Source organism: Typopeltis vanoorti, chromosome 1 (genome assembly GCF_054136105.1).
Source record: "Typopeltis vanoorti isolate ZY-2024b chromosome 1, IOZ_Tvanoo_1.0, whole genome shotgun sequence".
Taxonomy (NCBI): Eukaryota; Metazoa; Arthropoda; class Arachnida; order Uropygi; family Thelyphonidae; genus Typopeltis; species Typopeltis vanoorti.
The window spans coordinates 4,113,269-4,131,774 of record NC_143549.1 but is presented as its reverse complement, the minus strand read 5'-3'; the positions used below and the strand labels follow the sequence as shown (position 1 = coordinate 4,131,774).

At 36.2% G+C, this 18,506-nt stretch overlaps 1 protein-coding gene across 1 annotated transcript in view; it reads left to right on the top strand.

Annotated features, from left to right (window-relative positions):
• The window catches only part of slim (scruin like at the midline), a 269,055-nt gene that overhangs the window by 126,871 nt on the left and 123,678 nt on the right, over positions 1-18,506 (top strand). The window contains exon 7 of the mRNA XM_090407794.1: positions 13,360-13,414. Within this exon, the coding sequence (XP_090263920.1) occupies positions 13,360-13,414 (55 nt within the window). The remainder of the gene's footprint in view (positions 1-13,359; positions 13,415-18,506) is intronic.

The window sequence follows — 18,506 nt, the reverse complement described above, 5'->3', positions numbered from 1 at the left end:
TACATTTTGCTGCATTAAACCCCCATTCATTTGCCCATCTATCTAGCTTTTTCAAATCCTCTTGCAGGGCTACCACATCTGCACTATTACTAATAATCCTTCCCAGCTTCGCATCATCCGCAAACAATTGAATATCCCCTTGCAATCCACTGGCAATGTCATTGATATAAAGGTTAAAGTTACCAAGGGTCTGTATTAATTAAAGATGCCAAGAAATTATGTTGTTGGTATCATCCTTTATCAAAGCATAAGCAAATAGAGTTTGCATCTGAACTAACTTCATGACTGGGCTACTTGTATATAGAGGCTAATGGCTTCACATTGGTTGTCTTAATATCCCATAATGCAATGCACATATCCTTATGGACATGTATAATATTATGCATTATGGGAATGGCCACTATCCAGACCATTTTGACCTTTATTGAAGTCTCATCAGTGGGAGCCAGACCTGGAAATGATACTAAGGTTGAAGTAATGCAGAAGTGTTCCATATGCTTTCTTGGCATCTTTAATTTATAGTATAACCAAAAGAAATAGAAAAAAAAATTTCAACATTCTGTGCTTAAGTTTTGTAGATCTGGAATAGACATATAACAAGGTGCCAGGAAAAAAGCTGTTGCACCATAAATGGAACATTTTATCAAGCAATATGCAACCTGCCTTTAAGTTGTAAGTCAGCAGTTTGAATTAAAGGTGGTATGTGAAAATTGTTTAATGTAAAACTAGTTGCAAGACAAAGGGTGCACACTATAACCCCTGTTATTTATCATCATGAATTACTTTATGAAAGAAAATAGCATTAATCCTGATGTCAAAATTATAGATTAACTAAATTCTGTGCAAGGTTTGCAGGATTGATTTTCTAAAATGATTTCTTAACTACTGTAACAAGCATGGCATGAAAATCACCAGTAAAAGCATCAGAACTCTGAAAATTGACCAGAGCATGGAAACTTCAATTGCATTCTGAATAGAGACCCTAATAAAACATTTCTGTTATGCAGTTGAATTTTTAGTGACTGTGGTAAATTAAATGTAGATATATATAACAAAAAGAAAGAAATCTGATATCCTGGGAAGTCAGCTGTATAAATTTATATGGAATGATCAAGAAATTAGTCAAAACACTAAAGTAGTAGTGTACAAGACCATGTTTAAACTGATTTTAACTTATATATATGAGTGCTCGGTTAGAATTAAAATACTTAATCAAAGATTGTAAGCCACAGATATGAGAATTCTGAGGAAAATTCAGGACATGAACAGATGGCATCATTGAGAATCATATTAAAAATAAAGTTATTGGGAATGAGCTTGACATTATTGGCATTCAGGAATGTGTGAGCAGAGCTAATCTCAGGTGGTATTTGTCATTTAAACAGAATGGGAGAGTAAATATTAGTAAAGCAGATGTTTGGCTGGGAAATAAAAAAAGCCTGGAGGAGATAGGTGGATTGATGCAGTTAGAAGTGCCTTAGAAGACCAAAATATAATATGTTATTTAATAGTGTTTGGAGTCTTGGCAGATATATGACTAATTTTGATGGAAAATCGAAATTAGTGTAATAAACTTTAGCAGTGTTATGTCAAAAATGAGTGAATGCTGACCAACAGAGAGAGAGAGACAAATAGTGTGATTAAAGGTGAGGAAGACAGCACATGAATGAGGATATAAAATTAAGGAGTGTAGTAGGTTTGAAAGATGGTGTTGTTAGGAGGGTGAAAGGTCGATTGGAAGCAGGTTGTTCGGAGAGATATAGATCACTGGAATAAGAATTTTAATATATTAGAAATGAGTTAAGACACGTGAAAGAAGAGATGAGGAGGTTTGTCAACAAAGGGACAGAATAGGAAAACCAGGGAAGGAGAGTTAATGAGAAGAAGGCAAGCAGCGAGTGCAGGAGCCAAGAATGAAGAGATGACAGGAAGGCAGATAAATTGGAGAGCAAGTAGACAAACTGTCTGGAGAGAGAGAGTGTGATGAATACAGGTGAGCAAGGAATGAACAGAGTGGTAAGAGGTGTGATGCATGGAGAATTGATGATCCGTGGAGTGCAAATAGAATGCCAGAGCAGTATTTGGCTGCAGGAACAATAAACAGTGTGACTATGGCAATTAAGTGAGGTGAAAGAGTGGATGACATAATTGTGATGGTTGATACGAATGACTTGAAAGGCAGTGTGAATCAGATGGTGTGAGAGATCTGAGGTTCATGCTTGATGTTGTACTGCTGAAGATTGAGAGAGGAAAGATAGTATGTTATCCATATATGATAATGCAGAGCTGAGGATTTTTATTATTTAGCATATGGCAATCTACATGCAGTTATAAAGGTACATAAGTTCAAAATAAATATGTAAAAAGTAAGTGACAAACAATTAGAATAAAACAAAGACACTTATACTTTTAACAAACAAAACACCTATAAGTTAAGATCAAGTTGTCTGATTCAGTCTATAACAGGCATTGTCACCTCCAAGAAGTCGTTTCTTTGACCTGTGTATGCATGAAGACTGCACTCAGTAGAAATGTGGAGGATTGATTGGTTCTGGTGCCCGAAACATTTCCCTCACATTCCGGTGAGGGAATTTTTCCCCACTTGTACAGAGAGCTTGCACGTCTTCCATGTCCGGTACGAATCCTGTTCAGTGTTATCCATGTCTTTAGACTCAGTTCCATACCCTGGATGTTGAGACAATGCTTATCAAACCAACTTTCGAGTTGGCTGTTGGTGTTTATGCTCCACGTTCGTTTCCACTGTTCTTTGGTATTGTAGTTGGTTGTTCACAGGTGTTTAGCTTCACGGAGAGGGGGGGGGAGCTTTCTTGATTTCCGTCTATTGAGCTGTAGCTCTAGTATGTCATTGTGTATAGGCAATTCAGTATTTCTGAGTATTTTATCATATTCTCGTAGTAGAGTTTCGTGTATTCGTAGGTTTGGTGATATTAAGTTACTCAGCATTGGGAGCCAGTAAACAGGAGTTGTTTTTATGATAGTTCCAGTGATAAGTCTCATTGTGGTGTTAAGTTGGCAGTCAATTAGTTTGGTATGGCAGCTGTTGAACCAAACTAGGGCGCAGCACTCTGCCACTGAAAAAACCAATCCAAGTGTGGATGTTTTTAATGTGGTTGCTGCTGCACCCCGATAAGTGGCACGTAATTTCTGGATGATGTTGTTTCTAGTTCTTATTTTTCCAGCTGTGTTTTCAGCATGTTTCTTGTATGATAAGATACAAACAAGTGTAAAAAGAGCTGAGGAGAAGAGCATCAACAATGCATGCTATGATAGCAAGAATGTGTCAAAAGAGATGCTTGAATTATGTGAATGCCTGGAGTATATTTGAGGACCGAAAAGAACTGTATATGAGAGATGTCTTGCATTTGAATGAAGAAGGATGTAGGCATCTGGAGAATGTTGTTCTCTGAATGTTCCCTGCAACAACATTCTGAACAGGTCAGAATGTTGTTGCAGGGGAAACTAGAATTATTGGATTGATGGTAGCAGAGATTGTCTCTTGTGGGAATAGTCACTTGGGAGATGGGTGAACACATGGTGTAATACAGAATCAAGTGGAGTCTGGAGGAAATAATGATATGTATAAAAACACTAACAATGTTTCTTTATACTAATGTTCAGGAGTATCCTGAATAAAGGTGATGAATTGGTCAACCATTCAAATTTATACCAATATCAGTGAAGTAACTGTGCTTCAGACCATAGGATATTTGTGGTCTATATCTATTACATGATGTATGAAGCCAGATTTTTCAGATTTGCTGTTATTGATGTTAGATTGGTGTTCTTGTATTCTATTTTCTACAGAGCATTTAATTTGTCCAAAGTAAGAATGATGATAGTCACAAAGAACTTGGTAGATATGAAGTAGAGCTAAAGGAGACAGTTTATCTTTTGAAGATGAAGCCTTGCTGGTAATTTGTTGATGATTTGTTGAGAATTCTGGAAATGGATTCTGAGATGCCCAGAAATGTAAGGAATTGGAATGTGATGTACTGTTTCCTTATTATTTGAGCTTGGATTAAAAAGAGGAATTAACAAGCTGTTGTATGGTCCTTTCTGAGAAACCGTCAAGTTTTTTATATTGTTTTGATGGACTTGCTGCTGTGATCCAACTCAGAAGTCTGTTATCCAGTCCTATCCATTAGTTTATTTAACAGCTTTTCATGTGGCAGTATATAAAAAGGTTTTGCAAAATCTAAGTATACCAGTGTATGCATCTTCCTTGTCCAAGACATTTGTCACCTTGTTATAGTAAGTTGGTTAGTAAAACTCGATCTCCCTTTATGTGCTGACAACCACAGAGAATACTGCTGTTATCAACCCATTTCTGTATCCTACTTCTTGCCAGTCTCTCTAGTACCTTCACCACAACTCCAGATAAACAAGATTGGCCTATAATTTGTAACCACAACCTTATCACCACTTTTATGCAGTGAAACAATTTGACTTTCTTTCCTCTCTCTTGCAACCTGTGCTGTTGTAAGACTTATTAAAGAAGCATGCCAATGCTACTGCCAGTTCTCTAGAACATTCCCTTATGACACCTGGTGATATGTCATCAAATCCTATCTCATTTTTAACATCAAGTTTATTTCCTCGTATATCTTCTGCTCACTCACAATTAAGCCTATATCCTCTACACGTGAGTTTCTTGTGATTTCACCCTAATAAGGACAAAATTCTCTTATAAATTGATTTCTGAATACCTCAACAATGTCTTCTGCAGCAGCTACCATTCTACCACTTTCATCCATTAACATCAGCTTATAATCATTTCTCCTTCTGCTTACTATCATCATCATCATCATCAAATTCCTGCCATGTACCCTCAAGAGGTGTACAGGATATGACAGCACTACATGAAAAAATTACATCATTACTAACTTCCTTTCTACAATTTTCCTCCAAATCAGTCTGTTACTTGGCAAGACTCCAACATTATCAGATCTTATATTTCTATCGTCTAAGGCACTTTGTACCGTATCAATCCACCTATATCTTGGTCTTCCTCTGGGTCGTTTTCCTGCCAACCTGGCAGAGAACACTTGCTTTGCTAATCTTTCCTCTCCCATTCTATTTAAGTGACCATACCATCTGAGATTAGCTCTGCTAACGCATTCCTGGATGCTGACAATGTCAAGTTCTTTCCTAATATCCTCATTTTTAATATGATATTGAAATTGATGCCATCTGTTCACGCCTCTAATCTTTCTCAGGACTCTCATATCTGCGGTCTCTAGTCTTTGGTCAAGTGTTTTACTTCTGACCCAGCTCTCAGATCCATGTTAAAATTGGTTTGAACACAGTCTTGTATACAGCTAATTTAGTGTTCCGACTAATTTCTTTCTTATTCCATATGAATTTATTCAATTGACTTCCCACAATACCAGGTTTGCTGATTCTGTTGTCTATTTCTATATTTAGTTTACCATCTTCAGTAAAAATTGTGCCTAAGTAGCTGAAATGTTTTACTTGTTCCACAGGTTCTCCATTCACAACACAGTTGACATTTTCAATGATTCTCCCTATTTTCATTGTCTTTGTCTTTTTATTGCTGACCTTCATACCATATCTATTACAACAGCTATTCAATTTAGTCAGAGAATCTTGCAGACTTGTAGCGGATTTATTTAGAAGTATAACATCATCCGCATAAAGCAAAGAGCTGACATTAACATCTCCAATTTTGATATCAGGTTTAATATCACATTGCTTCATAATGTGATCCATATAGATAATGAATAACAGAGGGGATAATGTACATCATTGTCTCACACCAGATTTAACATTAAACCATCTTCCTGTACTTCCTTCAATTCTAACTGCTGACTCACAACTCAAATAAAGACTAAGTATTGCTTGATATAATGCCCCATTGACACCATATAACTGCAGCGTATTGAATAGCTTCTCTCTTGGCACCTTGTCATATGCCTTTTCCAAATCGACAAAACTTAAATACAGATCTTTGTTATATTCCCATGCTTTCTCGACTATTTATCGTAAAGTGAAGATCTGATCCAGACAGCCTCTATTTGGCCTGAATCCAGCTTGTTCTTCACCAAGCTTTTCTTCCACAATTCTTCTCAACCGTTTCTCAAGTATACTTGCATAGATCTTGCCAGGAACACTCAGTAGGGAAATACCTCTGTAATTCTCACATTCAGTTTTATTTCCCTTTTTATATATGGGTACTATGAGAGCTCTACTCCAATCATCGGGAATTCGTCCCTCTGTCCAGGGCTTTCTGAACTATGCAGTGCAGCCACTGTAAGACTCTTATACCACCATACTTCAGCATTTCTGGTCGAATATCATCTACTCCTGCTGCCTTTCCACATTTCAAGCCTTTGATGGCTTTTTCTACTTCAAGTATGGATATGTATTCCTGACTGCATGCCTGGTCAGTGTTTTTTACCACTGTGCTGTCATCACAGCTTGTTTCATTTAGCAGTTTTTCAAAGTAATTACTCCATACTTCAAGGATATCTTTTTCTCCTGTTTTCATTTCACCTTTATCATCTCTAATTCCTTTTACAGCACTCTTTCCTCCATTCCTAAGCTTCTTCAACAACCTCCAGAATATTTTGCCACCTTCTTGATATTTATTTTCTATATTCTTGCCAAAGTCCTCCCATGACATTTTTTTTTAGCTAGTTTTACACACTGTTTAGCTTTCTTACATTTGTCTCTATATTCTCTAAGAGCACAAGCTGACTTATTTCCCAGGAACTTTTGATATGCTTTCTTCTTTTCCTTCACTGCCTCTTTAACTTCCTGTGTCCACCAGGGAGTTCTGATTTTTTTATCTTTGCACACAACCTCACCACATGCCTCTCTGGCAGAATCAATCAATGTTTCCTTCAGAGTTTGCCACTGAATCTCCAAGGTTTGATTCCTGTTCTCAAACTCTTTCATTTTCTTTTCAATAATATTTCTGTATTTTAGTCTACAGTTTACATCTGAGAGCTGCTCAACTTTTATTCGCTTTAAAACTTTCTTACATGTTATTCTTTTCAATATGAAATTCAATTTTATCCTGCTAAAGACTAAATAGTGATCACTTCCAATTTCAAATCCTCTGTACACTCTGGTGTCCTGCACCAGGGAGAAAACATCACTATCAACAATAACTTAGTCAATGAGACTTTTCTTCTTCCTAGCCTCTTCTCTCCATGTGAATTTGTGCACATATTTATGTTGAAACATAGTGTTAGTAATAACCAGTCCATGTCCTGAGCAGAAATCCAACAAATATTTGCATTGTTATTAGCTTTGCTCTTTTCTCCAAATTTTCCCAATATATTTTTGTATGTCTCACAATCATTTCCTAATCTACTATTTAGATCCCCAACAAGGACCAACTTTTCCTTTTTCATTGTGTCAGTTGCTTTTTCTAAAGCCTCAAAAAATTCCTCCACTTCTACCTTAGTAGAACCTTCTGTAGGACCATAGGCACAAATAAGTCTCATTGTCCAGTTCCCCATTCTCATATTTGCCCACATTACTCTACTTGAGACTGACTGCCATTCAAGAAGATTAGCCTCGTATTTTGTGTTGAATACTATGGCTACTCCTTCTTTTCCTTGATTGTTATTGCCTGAATATAACATTTTGTTTTTATTGCTCAGAAAGATCTCACCAGTTTTGGTCTTTTTTGTTTCAGTCACCCCTATTATGTCGATCTGGTACTTATCTAATTCCTCAGCTAGCTCCATTTCTTTGCCATTCAGGCTTCTTACGTTGATAGTACTGAACTTTAACTCTGGTATGTTGATTTGGGGTTTGTTTTCAGATTTGTTCCAGTAGCTGACTTTTCGCTGTTCGCCCTGGTTCCCTGGCGAAAACAACGGGGGCCTTGTTTAACCGGGCGACGCCCCAGCCGGCATGAAATTTTGTCATGTTGTACCATCATTTTTTATTTTGGTTTAACCAATAAGAATACAATTTGGTCGGCTAAATCCCAAATTGCCAGCCCATCCTCGTTCGTTCAGTATCAAAGTAGATACCCAACAGGGTGCACCACGAGAAGATGAGGATTGGACATTAGGTCAGAAGCCCTGGTCGGTTCTCCGCATTCCTTTAAAGGCTATGTGGAGGTCTCCTCTCAGTTATACAGCTTTGACCCTTAAGCACCCCTTTCTTCTGCTTACCACATATCTTAAAAAAAAAAAAAAAAATCAAGGATTTTTTCCTTCATCTAATTTGCTAATTTCTGCTGATCCTGCACTTTTGCTGTCCTTACTAACTGAGAAATTCCCCTGACACTCTCTTTATACTCTTCATGTAACTGATTATTACCAATATTCATCTTGTGCTGCCTCCAAAGTGTGTTCTTCTTCTTCTATGTATTTCTTTGTCAGTTCCCAAGCAGCATTAGAGACAACTGAGATAAAAACAGCACTACCTAATGAAACATCGTCACCTGCCACAGAAACTATTCTGCATAGACTCAAGCAAAACCATTTGTTGTACCTCCAAATGCAATATCTAGCTAAAAACAATTGTCTTAACATATGTCCAAATTTTCAATTACATGAAATAAGTGTTTGTTCTACTGAAAGGTTGTAACTGATATGTCGTATAACTTTGTATCTGTTCATCCTGCCCACATAACATGGAAGTGGCATCAGAAATGGTAATGAGAAGTCCAATCGGTACAAAAAATGTGTGAAACACTTCTCGACGTGAACTTGTTAAGGGAATGTTCCATTGAGATATTAACATTGGCATGCTTGTTTAATGAGTCTTATAACAGCACAGGTTTCAGGAGAGAGGAAAGAAAGTAAAATTGTTCCATTGCATAAAATTGCTGATAATATTGTGGCTACAAATTATAGGCCAATCTGTATATCTGGAATTGTGGTGAAGGTACTAGAGAGAGAGAGAGAGAGAGAGAGAGAGATTGGTGAGAACTAGGATACAGAAGTGGGTTGATAACAGCAGTATTCTCTGTGGTTGTTAGCATTGGTTTGTTAAAGGGAAATCATGTTTTAGTAACTTATTTATGTACTATAACAAGGTGAGAAACATCCTGGACAAGGGAGATGCATATACATTGGTATATTTATATTTTGCATAAGCTTTTGATAACTGCCACATGACAAGCTGTTAAGTAAATTGAAATGGATGTGACTGAATAACTGACCTGAGTTGAATCAGTGACTGGCTTCAGGTATCAGGAAGTTGTATATATGAGAGTGCAGTATCATGAAAGAGAAAAGTCACTAATGGTGTGCTGCAGGGATCAGTTTTCGAACTGTTGTTCAATTTGTTTATTGACAATATTGTGATCAGCTTGACTGGTGATATGCAGCTGTTTGCAGGTAATGCAAAATTGTGAAATGGAATGCAGAGTCAAGCAGATGTTATTCTCTTACAGGAGAACTTGAATAGATTGCAGGAATGGGCAGGTATGCGGATGATGAGTCTCTGACTCTATGGAGGTCAGATGTTAATAGTAATAATAATAATAATATGAAACTCAATGGTTTCTCAGAAGGACCACACAATAGCTTTGTAATTTCTATAATTCTAACTCAGATAACAAGGAAACAATACATCGAGTTCTGTTTCCTTACTTTTCTGGCATCTCAGAACCCATTTCTAGAATTCTGAAGAAATACAATTTAATGGCTACCTTTCTTCCTATCAACAAATTATCAGCATGTTTTCTATCTTCAAAAATTAAACGATCTCCTCTAGTGACAGTCATAAGTTCCTTTTGACTGTCACTATTCTTACTTTGGATAAAGTAAATGCTCTATAGAAAAGAGAATACAAGAATACCAGTTTTACATTAGCAAAAGTAAATCTGAAAAATCTGGCTTGGCACAGACTTTTTCAGATCATAGCACAGAATGAATACAGACCACAATATCCTATGTTCTGAAACATGTCCTTCATCAATGTGAGTATAAATTTGAATTGTTTGTTTAAAGAATGCACTGAGGCCTTATTTCACTGATCAGACTTAGATTGGAACACTGCTTGTGTGATTGTAATCACACATCAATAATTTTTTTTTTTTTAAATGGCTAATAAATTATCAGTATTGCAATATTTCCATTTAAAGCTGCATAATGTTATACATAGGGAAATGTTATATATTTCTTCAGGGACTCACTTTAGTGAGTACAGGTGTGGCAAACCCGAGGTACCTGATACTGGACCATGTCTTACTTCATGAAATATACATCTGTTATATTATCTATAGACTGGTCCCTCCTCTTCCTTCATTGCTTCTTTCTTCTGTTCTTGCTCCTTTCCCTCCAGTGTTATTAGAGTATTTGATGGCTAGCGGTGAATCTTTCCTAATTTGCTGTGTCATTTCATGGCACAAACGCATCTGGCCAGCGTGGTGCTATAAGACCAAATATACCCCCCCCCCCATGAGGACAATGTAAATGATGAATCAAATAGGAAAATTACATACTGCTCATCCATCACCCAGCATAAAAAGGGGATGCATCCTAGGCTTAGGCAGAGGGTCTAGATCGAAAAATATGCTAGTCTCCAGTATCTACGATGAAACCCCCTATAATGAACAATGACAGAAGGATATTAGTAGGAATATATAATTGCAGATCTCTACAGGATGATAGATTGGAAGCTGATGAAGGAATTGGACCATATAAAATGGGACATTGTGGGCCTATCAGAGATAAGAAGGAAAGAAGAAACTCATGCAATTAAAAGATGGACATCTACTCTACCTCCGTGAATGTGAAAGAAACTCAGCTGGTGGTGTAGGATTCCTAATAAATAAAACACTCAAGGACAATGTCCTGTTTGTTAATAAAATAACATCACGAATAGCTGAACTAAGTCTCTTCATAAATAAAAGATACCAACTGAAAATTATACAAATATATGCCCCAACCATGGACCATTCAGATGATGAGATAGACGATTTCTATGAAACATTAGAATCCACACTAAATAATCCTAAAGAATTCTACATAATTACAATGCACCACTTTAATGCCAAGATCGGAAGCAGAGATGACCATCTGAACTCCATTGGTAAATTTAGATTTGGACACAGGAATGAAAGAGGATAAAGACTTATTAAATTCGCAGAAGAAAATAACCTCTTTATTATGAACAGCTTTTTCAAGAAGAAGAAAATCAACCGAAAATGGACTTGGAGAAGCCCAAATAGACAAACCTGTAATGAAATAGGCTTCATCCTCTTCAACAAAAGATATATAATAAGTAATACTGAAGTGCTTAATAGATTCAGTATATGAAGTGACTACAGACTAGTAAGGGCAAAAGTATGGATCAACAAAAAATGGGAACAGAATAAGCTCATAAGAAAAAAGTCCAATTTAGTGAATCTACAAAACCTCTACCACAATATAAGCTGTTATAGAGAATCACTCAAAAATGAACTAAAAAAGCACAGCTGCTACCATCAATGATGCTAATGAAATCTTAACAAAATCTCTCTTGAATTGTGCACTAGAAATAGGAGGTAAAAAGGCACCAAAGAGAGGAAAAATTAAGACAGGAAACTTTGGATCTGATGAAGAAAATAAAAGATTTGAATGAGATTAATAAAATAGAATATTCAGAAATTTGTAAAACTTTACACAAAAGGATGAAAAATGAAATTAAATTGTATAATACCGGGAAAATCAAAGAAACAATAGTAATATGAAGATCCTAAGAAAATAGCTGCTGTAAGAGGCTATTGAATATACAACAAACCCTTATGTCTGGCCTGTATAGATTATGAAAAAGCATTTGATTCAGTACTAAAATCTGCAATACTAAAAGCTCTTGAAACTTAGGGAATTGAGATACTATATATTGAAATGCTAAAACATCCTGTAATTAAATTATATAAAAACAGTGAAAAGTTTCCAGTACAAAAAGGCAATGTGATAATGCTATATCTCCCAAACTATTTACAGCTGCATTAGAAGAAGTCTTTAGAAACATTGGTTGGGAAACAGAAGGAATAAACATAAATACAGAAGGGCTGCGTCATCTGAAATTTGCAGATGATGTTGTTCTAATAGCAGATAATCTTGAAGATCTAGAAGAAAGACTAAATCAGCTAAATGAAGCCTCCAGAGTAATTAGATTAAAAATAAATAGAGAAAAAACAAAAATAATGATGAATAAATACATAAACCAAAGAACTGTCAAAGTTGAAAACCATGAAATAGAACAAGTTATCTCATTTGTTATTTGGGCCAGCTGATATCTTTTGAGGACTGCCAAAGAAAAGAGACTGAACAAAGAATTCACCTTGGATGGATGGCTTATGGGAAAATGAGAGACATATTCAGTAGTGACATCTGTATGAGTCTAAAAAGGAAAGCTTTCAACCAGTGCATACTTCCTGTCATAACATAAGGAGGAGAAACATGGACTTTAACAGAAGCCCTAAACAAAAAGCTGAGAACAACACATCGTAAGGAGAGAAGTATGCTAAAAATAACATTAAGAGATAAGAAAGCAAATACCTGGATAAGATCGCAAACAGGTCTTGGATATTGTATAATACCTTAAATAGGCTAAGTGGAGATGAGCTGGCCGTGTTGCCAGATGCATTGACGGGAGATGGACTAGAAAAACAACAGAGTGGAGACCAATGGATGGAACAAGACAAAGAGGAAGACCAAGAAGAATGTGAAGGGATGAACTGGAACAAGTTGCAGGAGTGAGATGGATGGGAGAGGCAGATAACAAGTGGTCTTGAAAAATATGGGGAGACCTTCGTCCAGCAGTGGACAGAACCAAATGGTTGAAGAAGAAGAAGAATGTTATACATAAAGCAACTCTTACTTTTTCAAATTAATCCATTGTTCGTGTTCTACTTTGTAATTAACTATTATATTATGATGATGGTGTAATATTCAGGCTGAAGCATATGATATGGCCTTGTATAACTGGGTGGCAATTATAGCTGTCACAAAATCTAATGTGGTTGTGCCTTCATAGGTAAATATAATCAGCTCTTATAGAATACAGTATAATTGACTTAGTTTGAAATAGCATCCAGATACCTTATAAGGATAACTTTTCTTTTAACATGACACCACTTTATTTTTCATATATTAACAAATTTCAGTCTTGATATGAATCTAATATATAAGTTTGAATATTCATTCAAACTTATATATTAGATAAGTTTGATAAAATCCTGATAAAATATTAGATAAAATCCTCTTTAGAATAACATCTCTAGATATTATTCTAAAGAGGATTTTCTTCTAGCAAACCTTCCATTACTTGAACTTTGTAATTTTTGTGAATGAACTATAGTAAGAATTAATTATAATTTCTAATACTCAGTATTTACTAGTGTATATTACTTAATAGATTCCCATATTTGATATAAAATCCCAAAAATGGTCAGTTGTTCCAACTTCAGAAGGTATGTAATTTTCAGTTCCATATCTGTATAGCTGTAGTATATGTTACTGTATGTATATGTATGCATCTGTTTGTACTTTAATGATACCTGCAACATAGCAACAAGTGTAAAACCCATTAGACACAATAATGAAGTTGTTGAAAATTGCACAATCTGTTATATTAATAAATGCAAATTATAAAACAGAAGAAAACCCACACAGGGGGTACTTAAGGATCAAAGCTGTATAACTAAGAGGAGACCTCCACATAGCCTTTAAAGGAATGCAGAGAAACAACCAGGGCTTCTGACCTAATGTCCAGTCCTCATCTTCTTGTGGTGCACCCTGTTGGGCATCTACCTGGATACTGAACAAACGAGGATAGGCTGGCAATTTTGGATTTAGCCGAACAAATTATAATTCTTATTGGCTTAAACCAAATTACAAAATGATGGTACAACATGACAAAATTTCATGTCAGCTGGGGCATTGCCCGGTTAAACAACGCCCCCCCCGTTGTTTTCACCAGGGAAACAGGGTGAACAACGAAAAGTCAGCTACTGGAACAAATCTGAAAAAACACCCCAACTCAACATCACCAGAGTTAAAGATTGGTACTATCAACATAAGAAGCCTGAATGGCAAAGAAATGAGCTAGCTGAGGAATTAGATAAGAACCAGATCGATAATAGGGGTGACTGAAACAAAAAAGACAAAACTGGTGAGATCTTTCTGAGCAATAAATACAAAATGTTATATTCAGGCAAGGACAATCAAGGAAAAGAAGCAGTAGCCATTGTATTCAACACTAAATACGAGGCTAATCTTCTTGAATGGCAGCCAGTCTCAAGTAGAGTGCTGTGGGCAAATATGAGAATGGGGAACTGGACAATGAGACTTATTTGTGCCTATGGTCCCACAGAAGATTCTACTAAGGTAGAAGTGGAGGAATTTTTTGAGGATTTAGAGAAAGCATCTGACACAATGAAAAAGGAAAAGTTGGTCCTTGTTTGGGATATAAATAGCCAAGTAGGAAATGATTGTCAGACATTCAAAAATATATTGGGAAAATTTGGAGAAAAGAGCAAAGCTAATAACAATGCAAATATTTGTTGGATTTCTGCTCAGGACATGGACTGGTTATTACTAACACTATGTTTCAACATAAATATGTGCACAAATTCACATGGAGAGAAGAGGCAAGAAATAAGAAAAGTCTCATTGACTAAGTTATTGTTGATAGTGATGTTTTCTCCCTGGTTCAGGACACCAGAGTGTACAGAGGATTTGAAATTGGAAGTGATCACTATTTAGTCTTGAGCAGGATAAAATTGAATTCCATATTGAAAAGAATAACATGTAAGAAAGTTTTAAAGCGAATTAAAGTTGAGCAGCTCTCAGGTGTGAACTGTAGACTAAAATACACAAAGATTATTGAAGAAAAAATGAAAGAGTTTGAGAACAGGAACCAAACTTTAGAGATTCAGTGGCAAGCCTTGAAGAAAACCTTGATTGATTCGGCCAGAGAGGCATGTGGTGTGGTTGTCTGCAAAAATAGAAAAATCAGAACTCCATGGTGGACACAGGAAGTTAAAGAGGCAGTGAAGGAAAAGAAGAAAGCATATCAAAGGTTCTTGACAAATAAGTCAGCTTGTGCTCTTAGAGAATACAGAGACAAATATAAGCAAGCAAAACTCTGTGTAAAACAAGCTAAATAAAAGTCATGAGAACTTTGGCAAGAACATAGAAAATAAATATCAAGACAGTGGCAAAATATTCTGGAGGTTGTTGAAGAAGCTTAGGAATGGAGGAAAGAGTGCTGTAAAAGGAGTTATAGATGATAAAGGTGACATGAAAACGGGAGAAAAAGATATCCTTGAAGTATGGAGTAATTACTTTGAAAATTTGCTAAATGAAACAAGCAGTGATGACAGCACAGTGATAAAAAAAACACTGACTAGGCATGCAGTCAGGAATATCCATACTTGAAGTAGAAAAAGCCATCAAAGGCTTGAAATGTGGAAAGGCAGCAGGAGTAGATGATATTTGACCAGAAATGCTGAAGTATGGTGGTATAAAAGTCTTGCAGGGCTGCACTGCATAGTTCAGAAGACCTGGACAGAGGGACGAATTTCCGATGATTGGAGTAGAGTTCTAATAGTACCCATATATACAAAGGGAAATAAAACCCAATGTGACAATTACAGAGGTATTTCCCTACTGAGTGTTCTTCCTGGTAAGATATATGCATGTATACTTGAGAAACGGTTGAGAAGAATTGTAGAGGCTGTCAGGATCAGATCTTCACTTTACAACAAATAGTGGAAAAATCATGGGAATATAACAAAGATCTGTATTTAAGTTTTGTAGATCTGGAAAAGGCATATGATAAGGTACCAAGAGAGAAGCTATTCAATATGCTACAGTTATATGGTGTCAATGGGGCATTATATCAAGCAATACTTAGTCTTTATTTGAGTTGTAATTCAGCAGTTAGAATTGATGGAAGTACAGGAAGATAGTTTAATGTTAAATCTGGTGTGAGACAAGGATGTACATTATCCCCTCTGTTATTCATTCTCTATATGTATCACATTATGAAAGAAAGTTTTGTTAAACATGATATCGAAATTGGAGATGTTAATGTCAGCTCGTTGCTATATGCAGACAATGGTATACTTATCAATAAATCCGCTACGAGTCTGCAGGATTCCCTGACTAAATTGAATAACTGTTGTAATAGATATGATATGAAGGTCAGCAATAAAAAGACAAAGACAGTGAAAATAGGCAGAATCGTTGAAAATGTCAACTACATTGTTAACGTAGTAAACCTGTGCAACAAGTAAAACATTTCACCTACTTAGGCACGATTTTTAGTGAAAATGGTAAATTAAATATGAAAATAGACAACAGAATCAAAAAACTTGGTATAGTAGGAAGTAAATTGAATAAATTCATATGGAATAAGAGAGAAATTAGTCGGAACACTAAATTAGCTGTATACAAGACAGTGTTCAAACCAGTTTTAACTTATGGATCTGAGAGCTGGGTCAGAAGTAAAACACTTCACCAAAGACTAGAGACCGCAGATATGAGAGTCCTGGGAAAGATTAGAGGTGTGAACAGATGGCATCAATGGCAATATCATATTAAAAACGAGGATATTAGGAAAGAACTTGACATAGTCAGCATCCAGGAATGCATTAGCAGAGCTAATCTCAGGTGGTATGGTCATTTAAACAGAATGGGCGACGAAAGATTAGCAAAACGACCCAGAGGAAGACCAAGATAGAGGTGAATTGATACGGTACAAAGTGCCTTAGACGATAGAAATATAAGATCTGATAATATTGGAGTCTTGACAAGTAACAGACTGATTGGAGGAAAATTGTAGATAGGAAGTTAGTAATGATGTAAATTTTTCATGTAGTACTATCATATCCTGTACACCCCCTTGAAGGTACATGGCAGGAATTTGATGATGATATGAAAACTCACATTAATACTTATTGATTTGTCGAATTTTTGCCTAAGTTTCATAGACATCTTCAGTACAGAATTAAAGTGGCAATTAAACAACAACTGAAAATTCTAAAACATGACAGATAAAATAGTCAATATTTCCTCGCTGAAGAAATAAAATAAATTGTGTGTGTGTGTGTGTTAGTACCGCTGTGTGCAGCCAACATTTGTGTGTTTATCAGTTGAGAGAGAGTTGTTTAACTGAACAGGTTAACATGCAGTTGGGTGATTATGGGAACCATTTAGCTGTGTTAGCACTTCACAAAGTTGGAATGCATCCACCTGTTATTTTCAACATGTAAAAGCATTTGGACCACCAAAGAACAGGTCGACCATGTTACCGTAGGACACAACAGCTTGTGAGGACTGTGAAGGCCTGCGTCTGCCGTAATCCTCTGAGAATGCAGAAAGTGATATTGTAAGAGATGAGTGTTTTGCAGAGGATAATGTTACATGTACTAACTGATGACCTGGGGGGGGGTGACCCTATTGTTGTTCTACTGGAGACTTCCTAATGCCACTTCTTATGCAGTAAGGCTGATAATTTCTAAAGCACTTCTCCAACAATAAGCAAACAACAGATACAGGGATATCTTTTTTTTGCAGAATGTTTTTTTGCATATCAGCATACTCCTGATTACCCTACCTATCTATGCATCGTCAGCAAATAGCTGTGTATCACATGCCAAATATCCTTCCTAATGTCATTAATGTGCAGATTGAATAACAATGGACCAAAGTCTCATCCTTGAGGCACATCACTGGTTACTTTGTATCTTGCAGATTCACACCCCTATTTATGACTTTTTGATATCTGTCAGTCATCCTCTTATCCATGCCAATAGTTTATGATCATATCCCATATTTTCCAATTTATATATGCGTCTTCCATGCTGTATTCTGTCAAAAGCCTTAGCAAAATCCAAAAGTATCATGGTGTATCCATTCCCCCTTGTCAATTCAACTGTAACATTATTATGGAATGTGAGCAAGTTGTTGAAACTTGACCTTCTCTTAGTAAACCCATGCTGTTCATTGCAAAGTAGAGATTTTCTGTCAATCCGTTTCTTAATGTGAGTACTTACAAACTTTTACAAAATCTTCACCACTACTTCTTTGATACTGATTGGCCTATAGTTTGATATATCGGTCTTTGCACCACCCTTGTTCAATGGGATTACCATACATTCTTTCCACACCTGTGAAATCTTCCCTGTTCTGAGACTTAAAATTATATAGCCTGGTCAAAGGAAAAGTCATTTCAGCTGAACAACCTTTTAGCATCCATGCTGATATTCCATCAGTTCCTATTGCAGCATTCTTATGCAATTTGTGCAACATCTCTAACACTTCCTCCTCATACACATGAGGTTGATAACTCTTAGCAAACTGGTTACTCATTAGTTGAACAATCACCTCTACATCAGTCACCCACATACCATCTGCATTCAGTATAGTTATTCTTTTAAATTCATTCTTTCTTTTACTTGCATCATAATGATAGAATTATTGTGGGTTGTCTTTAGCTTGCTGAGCCAGTTTCTTTTCATACTCAGACTTAGCTTTTCATACAACAGTTATGATTCT